The sequence below is a fragment of the Penaeus monodon genome, chromosome 9 (assembly GCF_015228065.2).
Source record: "Penaeus monodon isolate SGIC_2016 chromosome 9, NSTDA_Pmon_1, whole genome shotgun sequence".
NCBI classification, from domain to species: domain Eukaryota; kingdom Metazoa; phylum Arthropoda; class Malacostraca; order Decapoda; family Penaeidae; genus Penaeus; species Penaeus monodon.
In genome coordinates this window covers 36,814,158-36,833,153 of record NC_051394.1, presented here as the reverse complement: position 1 = coordinate 36,833,153, position 18,996 = coordinate 36,814,158, and the positions used below count along the sequence as shown (strand labels likewise).

The window sequence follows — 18,996 nt, the reverse complement described above, 5'->3', positions numbered from 1 at the left end:
GCAAGCTACAGATCACATGCTTGCCACACATATATAAAAATGACAAAACAGGAAGTAAACAATTGTGGAATATTGTTAATCAAAAACAAAGAGAATCGAAAGATGAAACTATTCCACCTCTCAGAGATCCAAGTGAGGAACTGGCTCTTGAAACCCAAAAGAGAAGGTTCAGGTCTTCGCTCGTTACTTCAACAAACTGGCCATCTCATATCCTGAATTAACACCACCATTACTGCCGCCTTTAACACCAGAGAAGCTATTCACACTGACGACTTATCTTTAAAAATGTAGACGAGTCCAAAGCAACTGGTCCAGACTTGATAAGTCCTCACTTGCTCTGCAGATGTGCGAAAGAACTGGCATATCCCCTTAGTGACATTTTTAATCGATGTTTCAGAGAAAAGAAATGGCCTGATGCATGGAAGGAAAACTGTAATTCACAAGGAAGACAGACAGTAAAAAATATCGCCCAGTTGCATTGCTTTCAGTTATTTGTAATTCTTGAAAGAGTCTTAGCGGAGAGAATAACTGAAAGACAACATCTTTTGTCCTAAACAATTTGGTCTCTGTAAACAACGCTCCACTGTAGACCTTCAACTACTCATATTTCCTTCCTGGAATGAAGCCTTAGATAAGAGGAGTCACACTCTAGTCGTGGCACTGGACATTGAGGGTGCTTTCCGCTGGGTGTGGCACAAGGCACTGCTGGTGAAACTCCACTCTCTCGCCGTGGAAAGGACAGCTGCTGGCAAACCTACAAAATTATCTCCACGACAGATACTTCAGTATTATTCTGAGCGACAAGAAATCTATCCCACAATCATGGCAGGTGTGCCACAAGGTAGCGTCCTAGGACTTCTCCTCTGGAATGTCTATATCAACGACCTCCTTCATCCCTCTGTCGGACACTTATGATCGAGAGGACGAAGCAACAAGATGATTGGACGCCTGGACGACGGTGTAACCTGAGGCAAAAGATGGTAGGTGGAAGTCGCACCTCATAAGTCCCAACTAAAGCTTATGAGTAGGACACACGCACATGTCTCCCTCATCTCCGATCCTCGTCAGCTGAGAATTAAAGATGAGGTGGAAATACTTGGTGTGACATATGATAATAAAATGACATTCAAGCAACTTAGTGATCATATAGCAAGAAAGGCTACAGTCACTTATAACAATATACAATAAACTATAATAAGTAGCCTTAAGTTATCCATAAACTATACAAGTAACAAAGTATAAAAAAACTAATATAAGCAATCTTATACGCCCAACCTTTAAAAAGATAACTAATTAACCAATTTAATTTATAAAAGCTTTTATTTATGCCTTAAATTCCCATAAAATGCAAATCCAAGGTTGTCTCTTAAACAGAGCAAGAACTGAATACTTAAAAGCTACTAGAAATCTTGCATCGCTGCACAGAATGTCTTGGCTGTATAATGCTCGCGGCAGAGACACTGCGCAAGGCCCAAATTCACTCTCTACTGGAGTACACAACCCTCACGTGGGGGAGGGGCGCTGCAATTATTCATCTCTCCATTCTGGGTAAGATTCAAGAAAGGGTCAGGTCAGGTCAGAACCCAATCTACCGAGCCTGCAGTAGCGGAGGGATGTTGTCACCCTCACTACGATATTCAAAATCCATCATTACCCTGCGTCAGCCTCTGAGAGGTATATCCAAACATGGAATCTCATTTTAAGTGCACATTTAGACACCGAGACGTACAGTACAGAGTTTTAAATATGTTTGAATACTTGTAATGTGTATCAGCATAAACCAATGTATGTCTAAGAATAAAAAGAAAGAGAGAATCTGAGGGAATGGGAGTTAGAGAGAGAGAGAGAGAGAGAGAGAGAGAGAGAGAGAGAGAGAGAGAGAGAGAGAGAGAGAGAGAGAGAGAGAGAGAGAGAGAGAGAGATCCTCGGCGTATTCACAAAAGGATGGCCTAGGATCAATCTCAAGGAAGATTACACACTAACCTGCGATATTATGAAACGTACAGTGTGATGCAAGGGGCACAACTCCTGGCATCAACTAAAACACTCACACACATAGTGCTAGCAAGTAGTATACGTGTGTAGATAACGAGGATATGATGAAGCCGACATTCCCGGGTGTGGAACGTAGGGTTACTAGGTTGGAAAGTTTCGGAATTCAGATAAACATCCTTTTGTTTGTCCAAATGTTTATAAGTTGATTACTAAAATTACAAAGAAATAACATATAAGAAAACATACAAATTTATAAGTTACAATTATATCAAAGAAAAGACTTGTCAATACATAGAAATATTATACATGTTCATAACTAATAATTGCTTAACACTTAATATAAAGAAATTTAGTATTACAACATCAAATCATATGGTAATTATTTCAACTCTCCCAAAATTATGATTTCCGAGCCCTCCTACTGGTTCCTTATTTTGTGAGTCTTATAATCAAAAAGGGCCAGAAAACCCTTAGTCCTCCCGGGAAATGTTTTTAAACAGAAAACGCAATATTCGACAAAAGTTTCATACTTTTTTTAAAAAACAGGGGCCCTTTAAACGCTCTTTTGCCCCAAAAGGGTCTTCCCTAATGGTTTTGTCTCCACGTTTTGGGCTTCCGGTCTCCCCTCCAGGGTCTCCCCTCAGGGGGATACGATTTTTAAAATTTTTTTTCTTTGCATGATATTTGTGACAAAAAATAACATTAGTTTCTTTGAAAAATTTTTCTAATATTATAGTTATTTTTTGTTCGGGGAATTACATTTACAAATAAAGAGCATGTAAATAAAAAATACAAATGTTTTTTGGTTGGGTTTCTTTAAAACTTTTAAAGACTAAAAAATAATAATTTTTTAATTTTCTTTCGTAAAAAACCCTTTTTTTTGGCGCTTTATATTTGTTTTTAGTGAAATTTAAAACAAAATTTTGGTTGTTAAAATAAGTATGCGTATAAACGGGGTCTGGGAAAAATGGGATTTTATGTTTTGAAGGGGAAAACTCAAAAATTTTTGAAAACTTTAAAGTTTTTGCCTTTTCGTAAAAAAAACCCAAATTATATAATAAGCCCCGCTCTTTAAAACCGGTTAAAGGCGTAGAATGTTTTGGGCCACGGGGTTTATTCATGTCTTTGGCGTGCCACAAGCAGTTAGAGTACAGAACAATAGGAATGTAAGCTTCCCCTCTTGAAGAAGACCCGGGACATACAGGGTCCACAACGGAAAAAGGGACCCCTCGGCCCTCCAAGGGCCCTTTTCTCGGTCCTCAAAAAAGCGCCAAAAATGCCCACAGTGTAAAGGGGTAACCCGACGCTTTGCGATTTCATGCAAAGAGGTGGTGTTTGCCGCAAAACCCATATAGTAGGCCCATAGAAATCCCCGGTTAGTGGTACTTTTTGTGATCGGCCCTTAACGCCCCCACCCTTTGTCTTTAGACATAGTTTAATGGGGTTTTAAATGTTAGCGGGAAAAAATTCCCCTTTGGGGGGGAGTGCGGGGACACAGCCCCTGAAACAGATAATCTTTTACCTCTTCGAAAATAATTTTTACAGGTTTTTCCCTTCCCTGAAAAGATCCGTTTTTTCTCCTGAAAATCCATCCCACTTGTGAATAAACCACAAAATTCCCTTCATTTGTAAATTCCACCTTTTACCCCCTTTTCGTCGGTTTCATGAACCCCCTTTTCTGAACTTTTCCCCCTAAATTTTAAAAATAGTTGCTATGCCCCCCTTGTGACTTTCCCAATAACGTTTGAAATTTAAAGGGGTTTACAAACATAAAACCCAAACTTTTCGGAAATTTTCTGTTTTTCTATCAATCTAGATACAAAAATTGGGTGCTATAATAAATTTTCGGCCGGGTAGAAAAACCGGGGAAAAGGGCCCGAAAAAAAGAAACAAAGGGATTTGAAACTAAAGGTTGGGAAGGCACAGACTAAAACCACTTGATGGGCCACGCAAATAACGATACAGTAATGCGGAATAATATTTCTAAACAAACAGTAAGTACAGCCACTCTTATAAAGGTAACCGGTCAGTCCAGAGCTGCAAGACCCTTAGAGGCCCCCAAGCGAAACGAAAACACGAGGCCCCCTTTAAGTGACTATTTACATAACCACCCACACGCCGTCACCAGCGGCCACAGCTGTATTTTGACATTACCCCTTATGGGGGAGCAGAATTGAAAAAGGAGGGGGATGGAAGTAAAGGGGGCCCCCGGGGGCCGGGTCTGGTGAAATACTAGATTTTTCAATTTGATTGTCCTTTCCCGCCGACATTTCCTTCAATTTTCTGTTCACCCCCCTTTTTTCCTTTCCTTTTCCTTTTTCCTCTTTGTGTGTGTGTGTGTGTGTGTGTGTGTGTGTGTGTGTGTGTGTGAGGAGAGAGAAAAGGGAAGAGAGGGGAGAGGAAGGAGAGAGAGAGAGAGGAGAGAGAGAGGGGAGAGAGAGAGAAAAGGGGGAGAGAGAGAAAAGGGGGCCCCAAAGGGTCTAAGCCCCCTTTACTTCTGCTTTCCCCGGGCCCGCAGGCTACAACCCCTTGGGTTTAAGCCCCCAAAAAAATAAAAGAAAAATTTATCAATAGACCGTTTTTAGTTGTGCCCGTGATCGGAAAGGGGAAAGCCAGAGTGAAAAGGGGGGGAACGGGGAAGACACCAAAATGAAGGTGGTAAAGTCCCTCTATTAAAAAAAAGAACTTATAAAAGAATAAGCTATACAGTAAAAAACTGCTTGGCCTCGTGCTAGTAGCCATATGTATTCACTAACCCTGTTAAATTTAGCAGAAAAAGAAGCCCCGCGTTTAGTGACCCAAAAAACCCCCCGTCTTGTCTTCTTGTTTTCTGTTGTGCCTGATTCTCAGACATTTTCATTACTGGATTTAATTATGTAATTACATGTTTAGGCCCCTACAAACTACGCCCCTATGTTCTTTCTCGCGCATAGGTCCAGCGAAGGCATGAGCTTTGGAGCTTGTGATCCCTGTAGTGGAGTTGGTTTAATAACCTTTGTGAAGTTCTTTGCATCTACTGTATGTGGCCTCGTATCGAAGTATGGCAGCTTTTGTGAATATTGGGAAATGAAATTTTCTTCTCCATTTTTTGAAACTCATCCACACCTTCTTTAGAGATGGTGTCTAAATAGGAGTAACCAGAGTAAAAGAGTAACCTATTTATTCTACTTTAACAACAAGCAAGCCAAACCAAAACACAAAAAAAATTTGGGTGATAACCCAAATTTACCCAAAAGGGGTTGGGGGGTCCACCAAAAATTTTTGAAGGGATTGAACAGCACTCCAACCTAAACGAAACAAACTAAAAATACCACACAAACTGGAAACCAGAAATAGCTTGATAAGAAAAGTTGTCAGAAAAAACCTTTCATGTTGCATCGTAGCAGAAGAAGGCACTCCATTACCTCCATTACATGAAGTCTAACCAAACGAGACTATGAAAGGGGAGTACCCTTTAACAATAGAATAAACACCCCAACATGGGTTATTGTAAATGAAGAGGGAAAAAATAGTATTCCCGGGTTTGTCAAATTTATCTCCCCGGGGATTTACGGAAAATCTTTCCACAAAATTTAAAAAGGGGATAGCATCAGGGGATCGCAAGAAAAACCTTTTTAAAAAAGGGCGAAGACCTTGTTCCAAACCCCCGGGAAAATCTGTTTCAGAAAGTTTTTTGGGTCTTGACAAAAAAATTTTAAGAACATGCAATGGGAAGAAATTTTGCATGTTAGAAGCACCCAAAAGAGCCTTTGGATTTTTTCTGTGTTTCCCCCCAAAAACAACAATGAAACAATCAAAGGGGGTTTGAGAGGGCCTGCCCTAAAAATAACAAAGGAATTTTCAAAGGAGCTGAAACCCCAAGGGGTTTCTACCGTAACCCCTAGCCCCAAATCAATAGATGGGAGCGTATTTCCCCGGAGGCCCCAAAACTTTGGGCAAAGGATGATCCTCCCTCAAGCGCCGCTTTTCTCTTCTATTATATATAATTTTTATAATATATTTTATATTGTTAAGCCCCCGCCTCGTCTCTCTGCCACCAAACAAGGCAGGCTAGGGGAAAAGCGGGCATCCACAGGGTCCCGGGAAAAAACTGAACAGCCCCCAAAAGGCCCGAGCACCCAGCATCCCAAAAACACCAAAGGGGAAAAACCCCCCGTGGCAGGGAGGGCAACCCAAAAAAAAACACGATGACCCGTCTTTTTCCCTTTTTTTCCCCAAGGTTTTTTACCCCTAAAACCCCCTTTTATTTGGGACAAACCGGGGGGAAAAAAACCCGCCCGATAAAAGCTTATAAAAGGGCAACACAAAAAAATACTAGGTCACAAGGGCACAAAACGAGGGCTTTTACAGGAGGGAGCCCCCCAACTCCGTTCTCTTGGGGTTGTTCCCCGTTCCTCCGCTTTCACCCCGTTGCATCTGTTTGCCCAGGTCATCCTTTTTTATGTTAAAAAACATGTTTTTGCACAGGGGACAAAGACCCTGGCTAGCCCCTTTTCCCCCCCCATCAAACCCGACGACCCATTGCTCTGACATTTCCTAAACCTGAAAAAAAAACTTCAGAAAAATTTAAAAAAAATTTGCCTCTGGAAAAAAACCAAAACCCTTTTAAAAAAAAAGTAACCGTAATTTAAAATTTAGTTTTTCAAACACAAAAAAATTTTTATCCAGCCGGCTTTCTTCGCTCCGCTGGGCCTCTGGAGGAGGTGTGGGGCGGCGGGAAATTTGGGATGGCACCCCCATTTGGGAAACTACTGCCCAAGACCCGGGGTCATGGGCACCATTTAAGTCCCCGTTTCATCGTCCCACTGTCCAAAAAGCTTTGTCCTCATCTCGGTCAGGGGTCTGCCAGTCCCCTCGCCGCTACTGGGGGTGTCCCTCTTTTTTTTCACCAGGCCCCAGGAGTAGCTTCCGGCCCTGGTAAAAGCCACGGGTGGTTTCCCTTGGGAAAAAGGAAAAATGTTTTTGCCCTCTGCCCAATTCGATAGGGGCATCAAAAGGGGCCAACCCCGTGTATGGCCCCTTCCAGGGGCCCCGGGACTTTGGCAAAAGCACTCGCTTACGAAACCCCGGGGTTTTGAAACCCACTCTGCAACCCATGTTTTTAACCCCCCTCATGGGGGCCCGGGCTAGGTCTCCTTCATGGCATGGCCCCCTACCTTTAGCTTGCCCCCGAACTCGTTTGGTGCACCCCCGCCAGGTTGCTGCGCTCCCGGGGGCCAAGTCCTCGAGGGAACCCAAGAACGGCCCCCCCACCAACCAACTCCTTGCCCCTGCGACTCTTTTTGGATCTCCTCTTCCTCACAAAAGCCCCCGCTTTGCACCAGCTGGCACCCTTTTGGGCCTTATCCCGGGAAAAAAGGGTTAATTTGCCCCCCACTGTAAAAAACCCCTTCCCTGGGCCAAAAGGGTCCCCCCTCAACCGTCGCCATCAGCCAGCCCGCAGGTTTTTAATGGGCTCCACCCAGGGCCCCCTTTCTCCACGCATCACTCTTTAAAAGCGACACCGGGTTTAGGGTGTCCTGGGGGCAAGTTGCAGTTGCTCAAACCCTTTAATACCTTGCCAGCCCAAAATCTGGAAGCAAGGGGAAAAATTTCCCCGGCCCCCCTCACCCGCTTCGTCCCGGTCGACACACGCCCTTTCTCTTCATCAGGTAAATCAAGGCCCAGCAAACAGGCTCGTCCAAAACGGGCCCCAAAACCGGCAGCCACTGCACCGTGTGCCCACGCCAATAAGAGCCCCCACTGGCCCCTTTACTGCACACAATGCCCCGTGAAACCCCACAGTCTCTGTGGGCGGGCTGGGAAATTTGCCCAAATGGCCCAAAATACGGCTGCACTAGGAATTCTTTTCTCAGCCCCAGTGTCCACTGTCAGGTGGGGGATGGTTTCCCCTCTAAAGCCCTCCGACGGGAGCTTACCCCCCGGGCGGGGCCCGGGAAAAAGGGACAGCTAGGGTTTTGGCCCCCTTCTCCACCTGTCCGAGTTTTCCGCCTGTACCAATTCCCTTTGCCTTAGGCATGGGATCGGAAAGGTGCCTACTTGCCACAGTTTCCCTTTCAGCACTGCTGGAAGGGGATCAGAATCCCCCCGGTGGGTAGGACGTGTTTTCCGCTCCCTCCGGAAAAAACCCACTACGTCCGTGCCCCCTTCCCCCACCCCCAAAACCCCAAAAACAAGCCTGGGAAAGTGCTCAGGCCCCACCTTTCCCCAACTAACCCTTTTCCACTTTAGCCTTCCCGGCCCCCGAGGGCATTGGGGGAGCTGAGCAGCTTTGGGCCCCCGGCCACTGGTTTTCCTTTTGGGGAAAGGGCCCCGAACTCCAAGGGCCCTTGGCCCGCGCCACCTGCAGGTCCTCCCGGGTTTGCCTTGACGTAAAATTTGCAGCTGTGGTTTCCCGGGAAAAAGTCAAAAGAAAACGCGGGGCCCGGGGCAACCCATCACTCTTTTGGAAACTGCAAGGTAAACCCCCTTACCCGCGCCCCCACGTCCGGGGCCAGGGTGGGACAGTGGGCTAAAATCACCCATCCGTTCTTCAAGCGGGCCCGATATCCTTTGGCCTGGGGGTGCCCGAAACGGCGTTTCAAAACCCCCTGCCACGCTGGTTTTAAGAGGAAAGTTTGGGGTGGCCCGGCCCGATTCCCCCAAAACTTCCCCCGCGGGGGCCCCCTTTTGCGCTATTACCAGCTGCAGGGGCCTTTTCTTCCTGGCTCCAAACCCTGGGCGATGCCAGCATTTCAAATTGGGGACCTATGCCTCCCAGGCCAACCCTTTCCCGTCGTAAATCACTGGCTTCGGCCCCCACAAAAAGTTTTGGAGGCCGGGGGGGGTGCCGGGGGAGGGAAAGCGTGCCCTGAAAATAAAAAAGCCCGGGGGGGGGGGGGAAGGGGATGAGGGGGGAACGAGGCGGGTTTTACCGGGTTCCCGAGTTTGCCGCCCACCTATAAACCCAAGGCCCTTTTGCAGCGACCCCTTTGGGTAGACATGACGCCGCGAAGCCCCGGGGGGTTTTTTGCCCCCCAAAACCCCCGGCAGACCCCAGTAAATTGACACCTGGCCCTCTGTTGCCGAAACCCTTTTCTGCCTTCTCGGCTTGCAAAGTTCTAACCCCGTGACGCCCCCCTTTTCCCCCTTCACTTCCTCCCTCGCGGGCCCCGAACCCGCCCTTTGAGTCTGCCCCCTCTCCATCAGTTCATTTTTTCACGCTGTTGAGGCCGTCCCGGGTACTGTTGAGTTTCCATCTTTTACAGAAACAAGATTTTCTCTGTAGCACCTCAACAAGCGACCAGAACTGTTCCCTGCCTTCCTTGCCTGCATCTCCCACGAATGGGCGCCCGCTCTTTTGCCCTCTGTGCCCCCCCTTTTTCCCCTTTTTTACCGGCCAGCATGGCAGTTTATCAGGGCCCTCCCGGCCGGCTTCACCTCACTCGGCCTGCCTTTATCTTTGCCTCCTTTTCCCTCAAAAGGCTGCCGCCCTCTTTGGGCGACATGACAAATCGGGGGTCCAAAAAATCAAATATCACAAATTCCCCCTCCTGAAAACCATTTGTTACGCCGGTCCCGCTCGTCTCTCCCGCCCCCAATGCAAGGCCCGGGTTTGGGGAGACGGCTTTTCTATCCACAGGGTCGTGAAAACTGAACAGCTCCAAAAAGGAACCCCAGCCCCCACTTTTCCCTAGGGGAAACCCCACCCTGGCGAGGCAGGGCACGAAAAAACACACGGGTGGGCGTCTTTTTCCCTTTTTTTTACACAAGTTAATTTTCCCGTTTCACTTTTTTTTATAGGGCCCAAAACAGGGGTAAAACTGCACAATACAACTTTTTAACAGGGCAACACAAAGTATATCAGGTAAAAAGGGAAAACCCCAGGTCTTTTACAGGGGCACAACCCAACCCCTGTCTCTCTTGGGTTTTCCCCTGCTCCTCCACTCCCAGCCAAATTGCATATTTTTTCCCAGGTCATCCTTTTTTATGTTAAAAACATTTCGCACGAGACAAAAACCCCTGGGGTGCAATATATATATATATATATTATATATATAATTTTTTAAAATTAAAAATATTTTATATATAAAATTTTAATGTGTGTGTGTGGTGTGTGTGGGGTGGGTGGAGAGAAAAAGGGAGAGAAGAGAAGGGGGAAAAAGAGAGGGGAGAGAGAGGAGAGGAGAGAGAGAGGGGAGAGAGAGAGGAGAGAAGAGAGAGGGAAAAGAATCAAAGGCTGTATAGTAGTTAACAAGGATCACTAAGATCACTGTCATGGATGAGAAAGGCTCTCATTCTTGGTGCTATAATTCATGGGGGCACGTTCGGAAGATCAAAGAAATATATTAAACATACTATAATTATGGCAATTCAAAAATAAAATAAAGATTGCGCTTATACTTTGATTTGCTTCCCTCTGATTAATGATTTTTCTAAAGAGTAACACTCCGGTTTTTCGAAAAGGATCTTAATCATACTCAAAAAAAGTGTAAGAGTTCCGAATGAATAATATCGTTGGAGCAAGATTAGAACAGCATAACATTTTTAACCCCCCAAGGATTTTTAAACTTTTTACCTTATGATTGAATACGATCAGTTGATAATCCATTAATCGAGTTGATAATGAATATGCTAGTCATTAAATACACGCGTGAACATTAGAAAAAAAAGAAAAAAATTGTTTTTTTGTCCGCTCCCTTTTGTCGAGCACGGGGAAAACTCACAAGGGCGGGGGTAAATGATAATGGGGTAAATTTCTTAATCAAAGCGACACACAGGGGGAAGTTTAAGCCTTTAAATACATTCACGAAGGATTCGTGACCTCGTATGAAGGCGTGTCAAGGCAGGGGGCAACGAAATAAGGTGTTAAGTTGCACTTTGTATGCTTGTAGGAAGACCCAAAGAATAAAGCTATTTGTGTTTATTTTTCACGGTGAAAGTTACAGATCCACCCACAGGGCTTCCAGTGATCGCCTAGACCTACAAACCTGCGCCGCGTATGTGCTGGTAAGACACAATGTTCATTTTCTCTAATCAGTCGGCATCTGAAAACCCATCAAAATTGGTATCAGTGGACTGTTGATGTCTACTAACCAAGTATTTCAGAAATATTTGGTGGAATTAATAGATATGGTTGTGCACAAAGCAAATGTCTTAAAATACTTAATAATTTGCACATTAGCTCTAGACAGAGTCACATCACTCACAACGCACAGCACTCAGACATGTCTGGCCCTTATTGTGCTAGTCAGATGTAGTGTAAATTTTGCGGTAATTCTCTATAGTACAGATACACTTGCCAGAGTCTAATTCCCCAACTCCATGTCACAAATTTATTAAACCTTATAATTTGCCGTGACACGGCGTGAGTGGAGAGTTGATGGGGGGCTCTGCCGCCAACACCCCCCAGGGAAACATTGCCTTCACCTCAGTGCGCATGGCAAGATAGAGCTGAAACTCAGGAGCATCATTTGGCTGTGGGTGGTACTTTCTGCAATCTTTTTCCTTTATTTTTGGTGTTATCATTCGTGTCTGCAGATTATTTCTTGTGCCGACAACTGCAACTTTTTGTCATCTATAAGAATATCATCTTCACTTTGTCCTAGGTTAGTGCATTCATACAGTAAAGATTAACTGATTTAACATTCTCATATTGCCTTAGAAAGAACAAAAATACTGTATAAACTAACCACACTATTTTTTAAAAATACCACTTGCCCTCCCCACTTGTTGGGTTTTGCATCATTGCTGTTGTTTGCTAGCACCTACTAAGACCTTAAAAGATGCACTGGTTCCAGAAAGGTACTCAAAAATATATTTGAAGCAATCATACTGAATGAGGTTTGTAAGCTGTAGGTATTTGTTTAAAATTACCTTCACATAACTGATTTCCACACCAACAATATTGGTATGGATGGATTCCTCTTACTCTAAGTTTACATATATAAAGGAATTATGCTGCAGAAACCCTTCAAACCCCCACATTCTTGGCCCTGATAGCTGGTGAGGGCATGAGAGGTACCAGGGAAATTGCAAGTTATACAATAGCAATAACATAAGAACACAATATTAATGATAACTTGCTATACCCCCCTGCAACCCTCCAAGAGCCACCACCCCCAGCTTCTACCCAGAACGACAAAGCTCCTTCTATACTTATCTGGAGGATTCTTTGTCTTCCAGGGTGGGTGTTGGGTGTGGAAGCCTCCCAAGGGAGGTCACAGTGCAGTGATCTATTCATTGTATATTATTACTATAGTTATGTATTTACAATAGTTTTTTTTATATTTTAACCCACAATTTCCCTGGTCCTGCCCTCCCCTTCTATCGTGGCCAAGATTGTGGGTAATGGGTGGTTTCTGCAGCATAATTTTGGTATATTTGGATAGCAGTGCATGAAAAGAATCCAAAGATACCAAAATAGTCAAAATCGATTATATGAAGGTATTATGAATATTTACCTATCAGTAATTCATATAAACTGAACTGCAGTTTGACTAGAAATGGGGCTTCTTATGGTCAGTTTTTACAAGTCACCTGCAGTAACTTTTTAAATGATGAAATACTTTTATATAATGATATTGGCAGCAGCTGAAGAGGGTTGTTGGCCTGATGAAGAAGGCTGAAGAGGGTTGTTGGCCTTTTGTAAAGCTATTTCCAATAGACCTACACAAACTTATAGGCATATTAGTAATATTCATTACTCTATCATGCTAGTATATATAGAGTGGGAATTTTTTGTCTTTACTGGAGTGCAGCATTGCTTAAAGTATATGTATCAGCAAGTTTTAACTGAAGATCTGGGGCCATTCAGCAGAGGTCAAGCATATTTAGCATGGATATACAAAAAACATAGTCCATACAATTAAGGGAATTATTTTAAAGGATATTTTACTTTACTTGAAAATATGTCTTTTCTATAACTCTTAAACTATGTGATCAACCCCATGGACCTTGATTGCAAAAAACACTGGATTGGCCAAAGGAAAGGCTTACTATGCTTGAGCACAGTGCTGGTGTGATGATTTCAGTCATATTTTGTAATGCATCCTCATTTTTGATGGCCTTAGCAACAAAAGTAAGATAAAAAGAATAGTTTTCAGCCAGCCTTGTGAAGGCTATATATCTTTTTACACAGATTTGTGTGCCTTGAAGAACAATGACTAAACCATACAAATCATCAAGACAGCCTTGACACTCAGGCTCTGGTGAAAAAAACTTGACAGTCAACTGTGTATTGACACTTGGGTATGAGGCACATCAGTGAAATATCAGAGTAAAAAAAGAAATTTTAAAAATTGATGAAAAAAAAACTTTCTTTGTCATTAGAAAGTAAAACTTTCCCTAGACTCTTTGACTTTGACTCTCCTCCTGGGACCTGATTCAACTCATGATTATAATGTCTCTCTGCCACTTTATAATATTCTCAGAGTTTTTCTTTGTATCCATTTTGGATATTTATCCAGCTGATGTGAAACCCTTGATGAGTTTAAAACATCAATATTTAATTTAATTTCTGTCTTCCCATTCATATATATATATATATATATATATATATATATATATATATATATATATATATATATTATATATATATATATATATATATAATATTTATGTATATTATATATATTTCTACATACAAACATATATGTATGCTTGTAGAAATTATATATGTGTATATATACTTACACACACACACACACACACACACACACACACACACACACACACACACACACACACACACACACACACACACACACACACACACACACACACACATACACACATACACACATATATATCTATTTATATATATATATATCTATTTATATATATCTACTTATATGTATCTATTTATATATTTATATATATATATTTATATGATATTTATATATATATTTTATATTAGATAGTATATATTGATATATATATATTAGATATATATATAATTATATATATATATTATATATAATTTATATATAAATATATTTTATATATATAATTAATATATATATATATAAATTTTATATATATATATATATATATATATATATATATATATATATATTTATTTTTATATATGTATACACATTTATTTATACTTATATATTTATATATATATCTTGTATATATATTTGTATATATATATATTTGTATATATATTTTATTATATATATATATATATTTATAGTATTATTTATATATTTATATATTATATATATTATATATATATATGTATATATATATATTATATATATATATATTTATATATATATATATATATATATCTTATATATATATATATATAATATTATATATATATATATATATATTATATATATATATATATATATATATACACATACACGTGTGTGTGTGTGTGTGTGTGTGTGTGTGTGTGTGTGTGTGTGTGTGTGTGTGTGTGTGTGGTGTGTGTGTGTGTGTGTGCGCATACATACACATATCTATACATATATACACACACACATGCACATATCTACTAGATATCTAGACAAATGGTATCATTTTCCCTAAACAGAAGATGGATTCTGAGCGAGAAAAGTTTCGCACTTATGTAGAGAAGTCTGGCGTAATGTCGGCACTGACAGATGTCCTGGTGCATCTGTATGAGGAACCTGACAGGCCATCTGACGCCTTGCAGTACATTAAAACTGCCCTGGGGACCATGACAGTTGATAATGAACGACTTCAGATGTATGAAGAGAAGGTATGGAAAACTTTTTTTTTTTTTTACTTTCTTTCTTCTTCAGTTGCAGTTCTTTTTTCTCTCTCTTTTTCAGTTAGGCTAGAAACCCATAAAGTATAAACATTAAGACATAGTGAAAAGTTTTATTTCATTTCATTATTATCCTAGAGTAGATTGTGTATTTCACTAATTAACCTTTATGGCTAAGGACCCCCACAATTGATTGAGAAGCCAATTACACCTTTATTTCATCTCAGTGACTTGGACAACCTGTTACAAATAAATTCTTAAGAAGTAGAAATTATATTCACAAACTTTTCAGGTCAAAGAGCAAAAGACTACCATAGAGACCCTCCAAGCAAATGTAGAAGCCTTGCAGTCGGAAAACTCCAGCCTCAAGGAACGCATCAGCCAGTTAGAGGCCAAGCTGGAGGAACCCAAAGCAGCACCAGAGGAAGCTGCCAAAGCCTAAGAATGATGCTGTAAGATTAATACTGATTCTCGCTTTTCTTTCTTCTCCTCCCCGTCCCCTTCCTCCCTTTTTCTTCTTCTTCTCCTTCTTTTTTCAGTGAGACAAATAAGATATTTTGTGTATTGTATTGTGAACTATAGAGTAAGATAAAAGAGAACTGTGCACTCCACTGGTCGTAACTTGTAGATGTGTTTTTAGGTTTTCGTAATCCATGAAAATTCTCTTACATTGTTTGAGTTCAAGACATTTGTTCAAGAAAATGAGAAATATCTTCTTTTCAGTCTTACAACAGGTGGTTTAGATCAGCTGTAAAGTCATTATTTAACAATATTTTGATAGAAATGCTTTTAGATCCTTTGGAAATTACCTTTCTCCCACAAGCTAAAGAAGCATTTTTTTTCTTTTTTTTTTTATATGAAACATAATTTCTTTACATTCTGAGATGATGGAGATCCTAAAGCTATGTTTGTCTTGAATCAGTCCATTATTTTTTCCCATATTGCAAAATGGTTGTTGTTATTTTCTCTCTCTCTCTCTCTCTCTCTCTCTCTCTCTCCTCTCTCTCTCTCCTCTCTCTCTCTCTCTCTCTCTCTCCCTCTTTCTCTCCCCCTTCCTCCCTCCTCCCTTCCCCCCTTCCTTCCTTCCTCCTCCCTCCCTCCCTCCCTCCCTCCCTCCCCTCCTTCCCTCCCTCCCTCCCCCCCTCTCTCCCCTCTCCCTCTCTCCCTCCTTCTCTCCCCTCTCTCTCTCTTCTCTCTCTCTCTCTGTCCCCTCTCTCGTCCTCGTCTCTCTCTCTGTCTCTCTCTCTCTCTGGCTCTCTCTCTCTCTTCTCTCTGCTCTCTTTTGTCTCTCTCTCTCTCCTCTTCTTCTCTCTCCCCTCTCTTCCCCTCTCTCTCCCTTCTTCCTCTCTCTCCCCTCCTCTCTCCTCCCTTCTCTCCCGCCTCTCTCTCTCTCTCTCTCCTCTCTCTCTCTCTTCTCGCCCTCTCTACTCCTCTCCCTCTCCTCTCCTCTCCCTCTCCTCTCCCTCTCTCTCTCTCTCTCTCTCTCTCTCTTCCACCCCTCCTCTCTCTCTCTTTTCTCCTCTCATTCCCCTCATCTCTCTACTCATTCGCTCTCTCTCTCCTCTCTCTTCTCTCTTCACTCTCCTCCCCTCTCTCTCTCACTCTCTCTCCTCTCTCTCTCTCTCTCTCTCTCTTCTCTCTTCTCCCTTTCATTCACTCTCTCCTTTCATTCACTCTCTCTCTTCTTTCATTTCGCTCTCACTCACTCTCTTCTTTCATTCGCTCTCACTCTCTCTCTCTTTCTCTTTCTCTTTCTCTTTCTCTCTTTCTCTTTCTCTTTCTCTATCTCTTTCTCTCTTTCTCTCTCTCTCTCCTTTTCTCGCTCTCCCCCTCTCTCTCTCTCCCTCTCTCTCTCTCTCTCTCTCCTCTCTCTCTCTCTCTCTCTCTCTCTCTCTCTCTCTCCTCTCTCTCTCTCTGTCTCTCTCTCTCTCTCTCTCTCTCTCTCTCTCTCTCTCTCTCTCTATCTCTCTCTCACTCTCTCTCTCTCTCTCTCTCTCTCTCTCTCTCTCTCTCTCTCTCTCTCTCTCTCTCTCTCTCTCTCTCTCTCTCTCTCTCTCTCTCTCTCTCTCTCTCTCTCTCTCTCTCTCTCTCTCTCTCTCTCTCTCTCTCTCTCTCTCTCTCTCTCTCTCTCTCTCTCTCTCTCTCTCTCTCTCTCTCTCTCTCTCTCTCTCTCTCTCTCTCTCTCTCTCTCTCTCTCTCTCTCTCTCTCTCTCTCTCATTCAAAGAATAATGAGCTTCATTCATTCTCCTTTATACCTTTTTCATTTATCACAATGAACTCTATTTACCGAAGCTAAGTATAAGATATTCATTAATTTGTTCTGAATTTGAACTTTGATAAGCTAATAAAGTTCTATTTTGAATTATATCATTCATATAGGACCAATTTACTTCTGTAGTTTGAGGAAAAATGGTGATGGGGCATGTACATGTATGTGAAAGTATTTTTATTAGTTTTAATATATTATTACTTTTCTTTTCCAGATACAGAAATTTTATTCTGTTTTGCGCTGAGGGAAAGACAGCAACATCAAAGCCTGGAACTTTCAGGCAATGATTAATTTTATTCAGTGTCAGAATCCTTTAAAGGGATAATATTTAGTTTGAAATGATAAATTGTGCTTTCCACAAAGCATGTAATTCATCCTGCAATGGGTAATAAGATAATGCTCATGTTTTAAGATTGTAAAATCTTTTTCAGCAGAAGCTCATTAATATACAATGAATAAGCCAAGGGTGTTTTATAGTTGTTTTACAGTGTTATTTTAAGTACATATAAATACCATCATGTACAGGGTTATATTACAATTGGAAAACAGAGGAAGGAGTTACATGTTATTTTTACAAGTAACCATTTCAATATAAATTTGCTAAAATGTTTTTGAAGTATGCATTTGTTACCAACCTCTGTCACTTACAGTTATATACTATTTACTCTGGATTCCTCCACATTCTGTTCATGTTCCATGTTTCATTGCTATTATTATCACTGTTTTAACTGAAATTCAGAGTATTTAAAGATTTTTACAAATTTTGAATGACTTTTGATTAATCCAAACACAGGGACATATCCTTAAGGCTTAAAGATTTTACAATCTTAATGAGTTTTTGTTGTTCTCTGAACAATATTTCAATTTGTTAAACACCTGAATGTGTTGAGTTATTAAGATGTGGCTTTTATTTGGTATAAAGTATTTACCACAGACAGAACATTTCTTTTTTATTTGGTTTTAGTTGAGAAAATGCATATTTTCTTTTACCTTTTACTTTTTTCTTCTTGAACTTGTTTCAAATTTCGGATGAAAAGTTTAAGTTTAGCTGGATTGACTCTCACGATATCTATAAATCAGTGAGATTTCCAAGCTGTTTAATAAGAGGAAGGAATAGAAGATTTCATTCTGAATGGACCCAGTGTTCATCGTTCATGTAAAACAAACATCCACTTTTCAATAGACTAGTATACGCTTTTGCTCTACAGTTTGATTGATATCTTGCTCTTCATTCCAGTGGACACTTTTGCTGTCTCTGTATTTACTCTAAGACTTTGTTTTTCTCCTTAATATGTAATGGTGATGAGTTATAAAGATCAGTTAATAGTTTAAACTTTCATTACATGGGTTGAAAAAGAATCTTTCATAATTTCCGTGGAGCTTCATGGGATGTGTGCATGAACAGAGGTACTCGGTTCGTTGTTGGTTGTTGGGCATTACCAAACAGTTACTTTTGTCTTTGCAAGTCATATATTTGCTTTCTGGTCATACTTCTGATTGAAATCATATTTTTGTACGCATCAATGCAAATAAAGTTGTCTATTAAATTTGTGTTTTTATTGTCTTTCTTATATGCATTGTAAGGAGAGAATAGGAACGTACACCATGAAATGTGTTTTTTGTTGTAGTTTGTAGTTGTTATTATTATTATCATCATCATTATTATTATTATCATTATTATTATTATCATTATTATTATTATTATTATTATTATTATTATTATTATTATTATTTATCATCATCATTAACTTCACCATCATTATCATCAATTTTATTATTAACCGAGTGTTGCTAGAAAAATGCTGTGCTCCATTTTAGATTTTTTATGAAATGTCTCTGCACATAGATGGCTCTCCTTAGCCACAAAGGAGTTCATTAGTAGACTGTGTGACCTTACCTGATTTTACTTTTCCTTGAATTTGTGGGATTTTATGTATATATATGCGTATATATATATATATATATATATATATATATATATATATATATATATATAATGTATGTATA

The 18,996-nt window shown here is 40.9% G+C and overlaps 1 protein-coding gene across 1 annotated transcript; it reads left to right on the top strand.

Moving 5' to 3' along the window:
* The first annotated feature begins 10,788 nt into the window (after positions 1-10,788).
* On the top strand, positions 10,789-18,536 carry LOC119577129 (c-Myc-binding protein-like). The gene is made up of 4 exons (XM_037924825.1): positions 10,789-10,983; positions 14,522-14,710; positions 15,012-15,171; positions 17,204-18,536. Exons 1-3 carry the CDS (start codon positions 10,804-10,806, stop codon positions 15,159-15,161), a joined length of 519 nt encoding a protein of 172 aa, XP_037780753.1. The 5' UTR covers positions 10,789-10,803; the 3' UTR covers positions 15,162-15,171; positions 17,204-18,536.
* The last annotated feature ends 460 nt before the right edge of the window (positions 18,537-18,996 follow it).

Bases quoted from the DNA above. Each gene is read 5' to 3' on its own strand.
- LOC119577129 (XM_037924825.1), top strand. From the start codon at position 10,804: ATGAAGGCGTGTCAAGGCAGGGGGCAACGAAATAAGGTGTTAAGTTGC. The intron at 10,984-14,521 runs GTAAGACACAAT...TTCCCTAAACAG, and splicing joins CCTGCGCCGCGTATGTGCTG to AAGATGGATTCTGAGCGAGA. The intron at 14,711-15,011 runs GTATGGAAAACT...CAAACTTTTCAG, and splicing joins TTCAGATGTATGAAGAGAAG to GTCAAAGAGCAAAAGACTAC.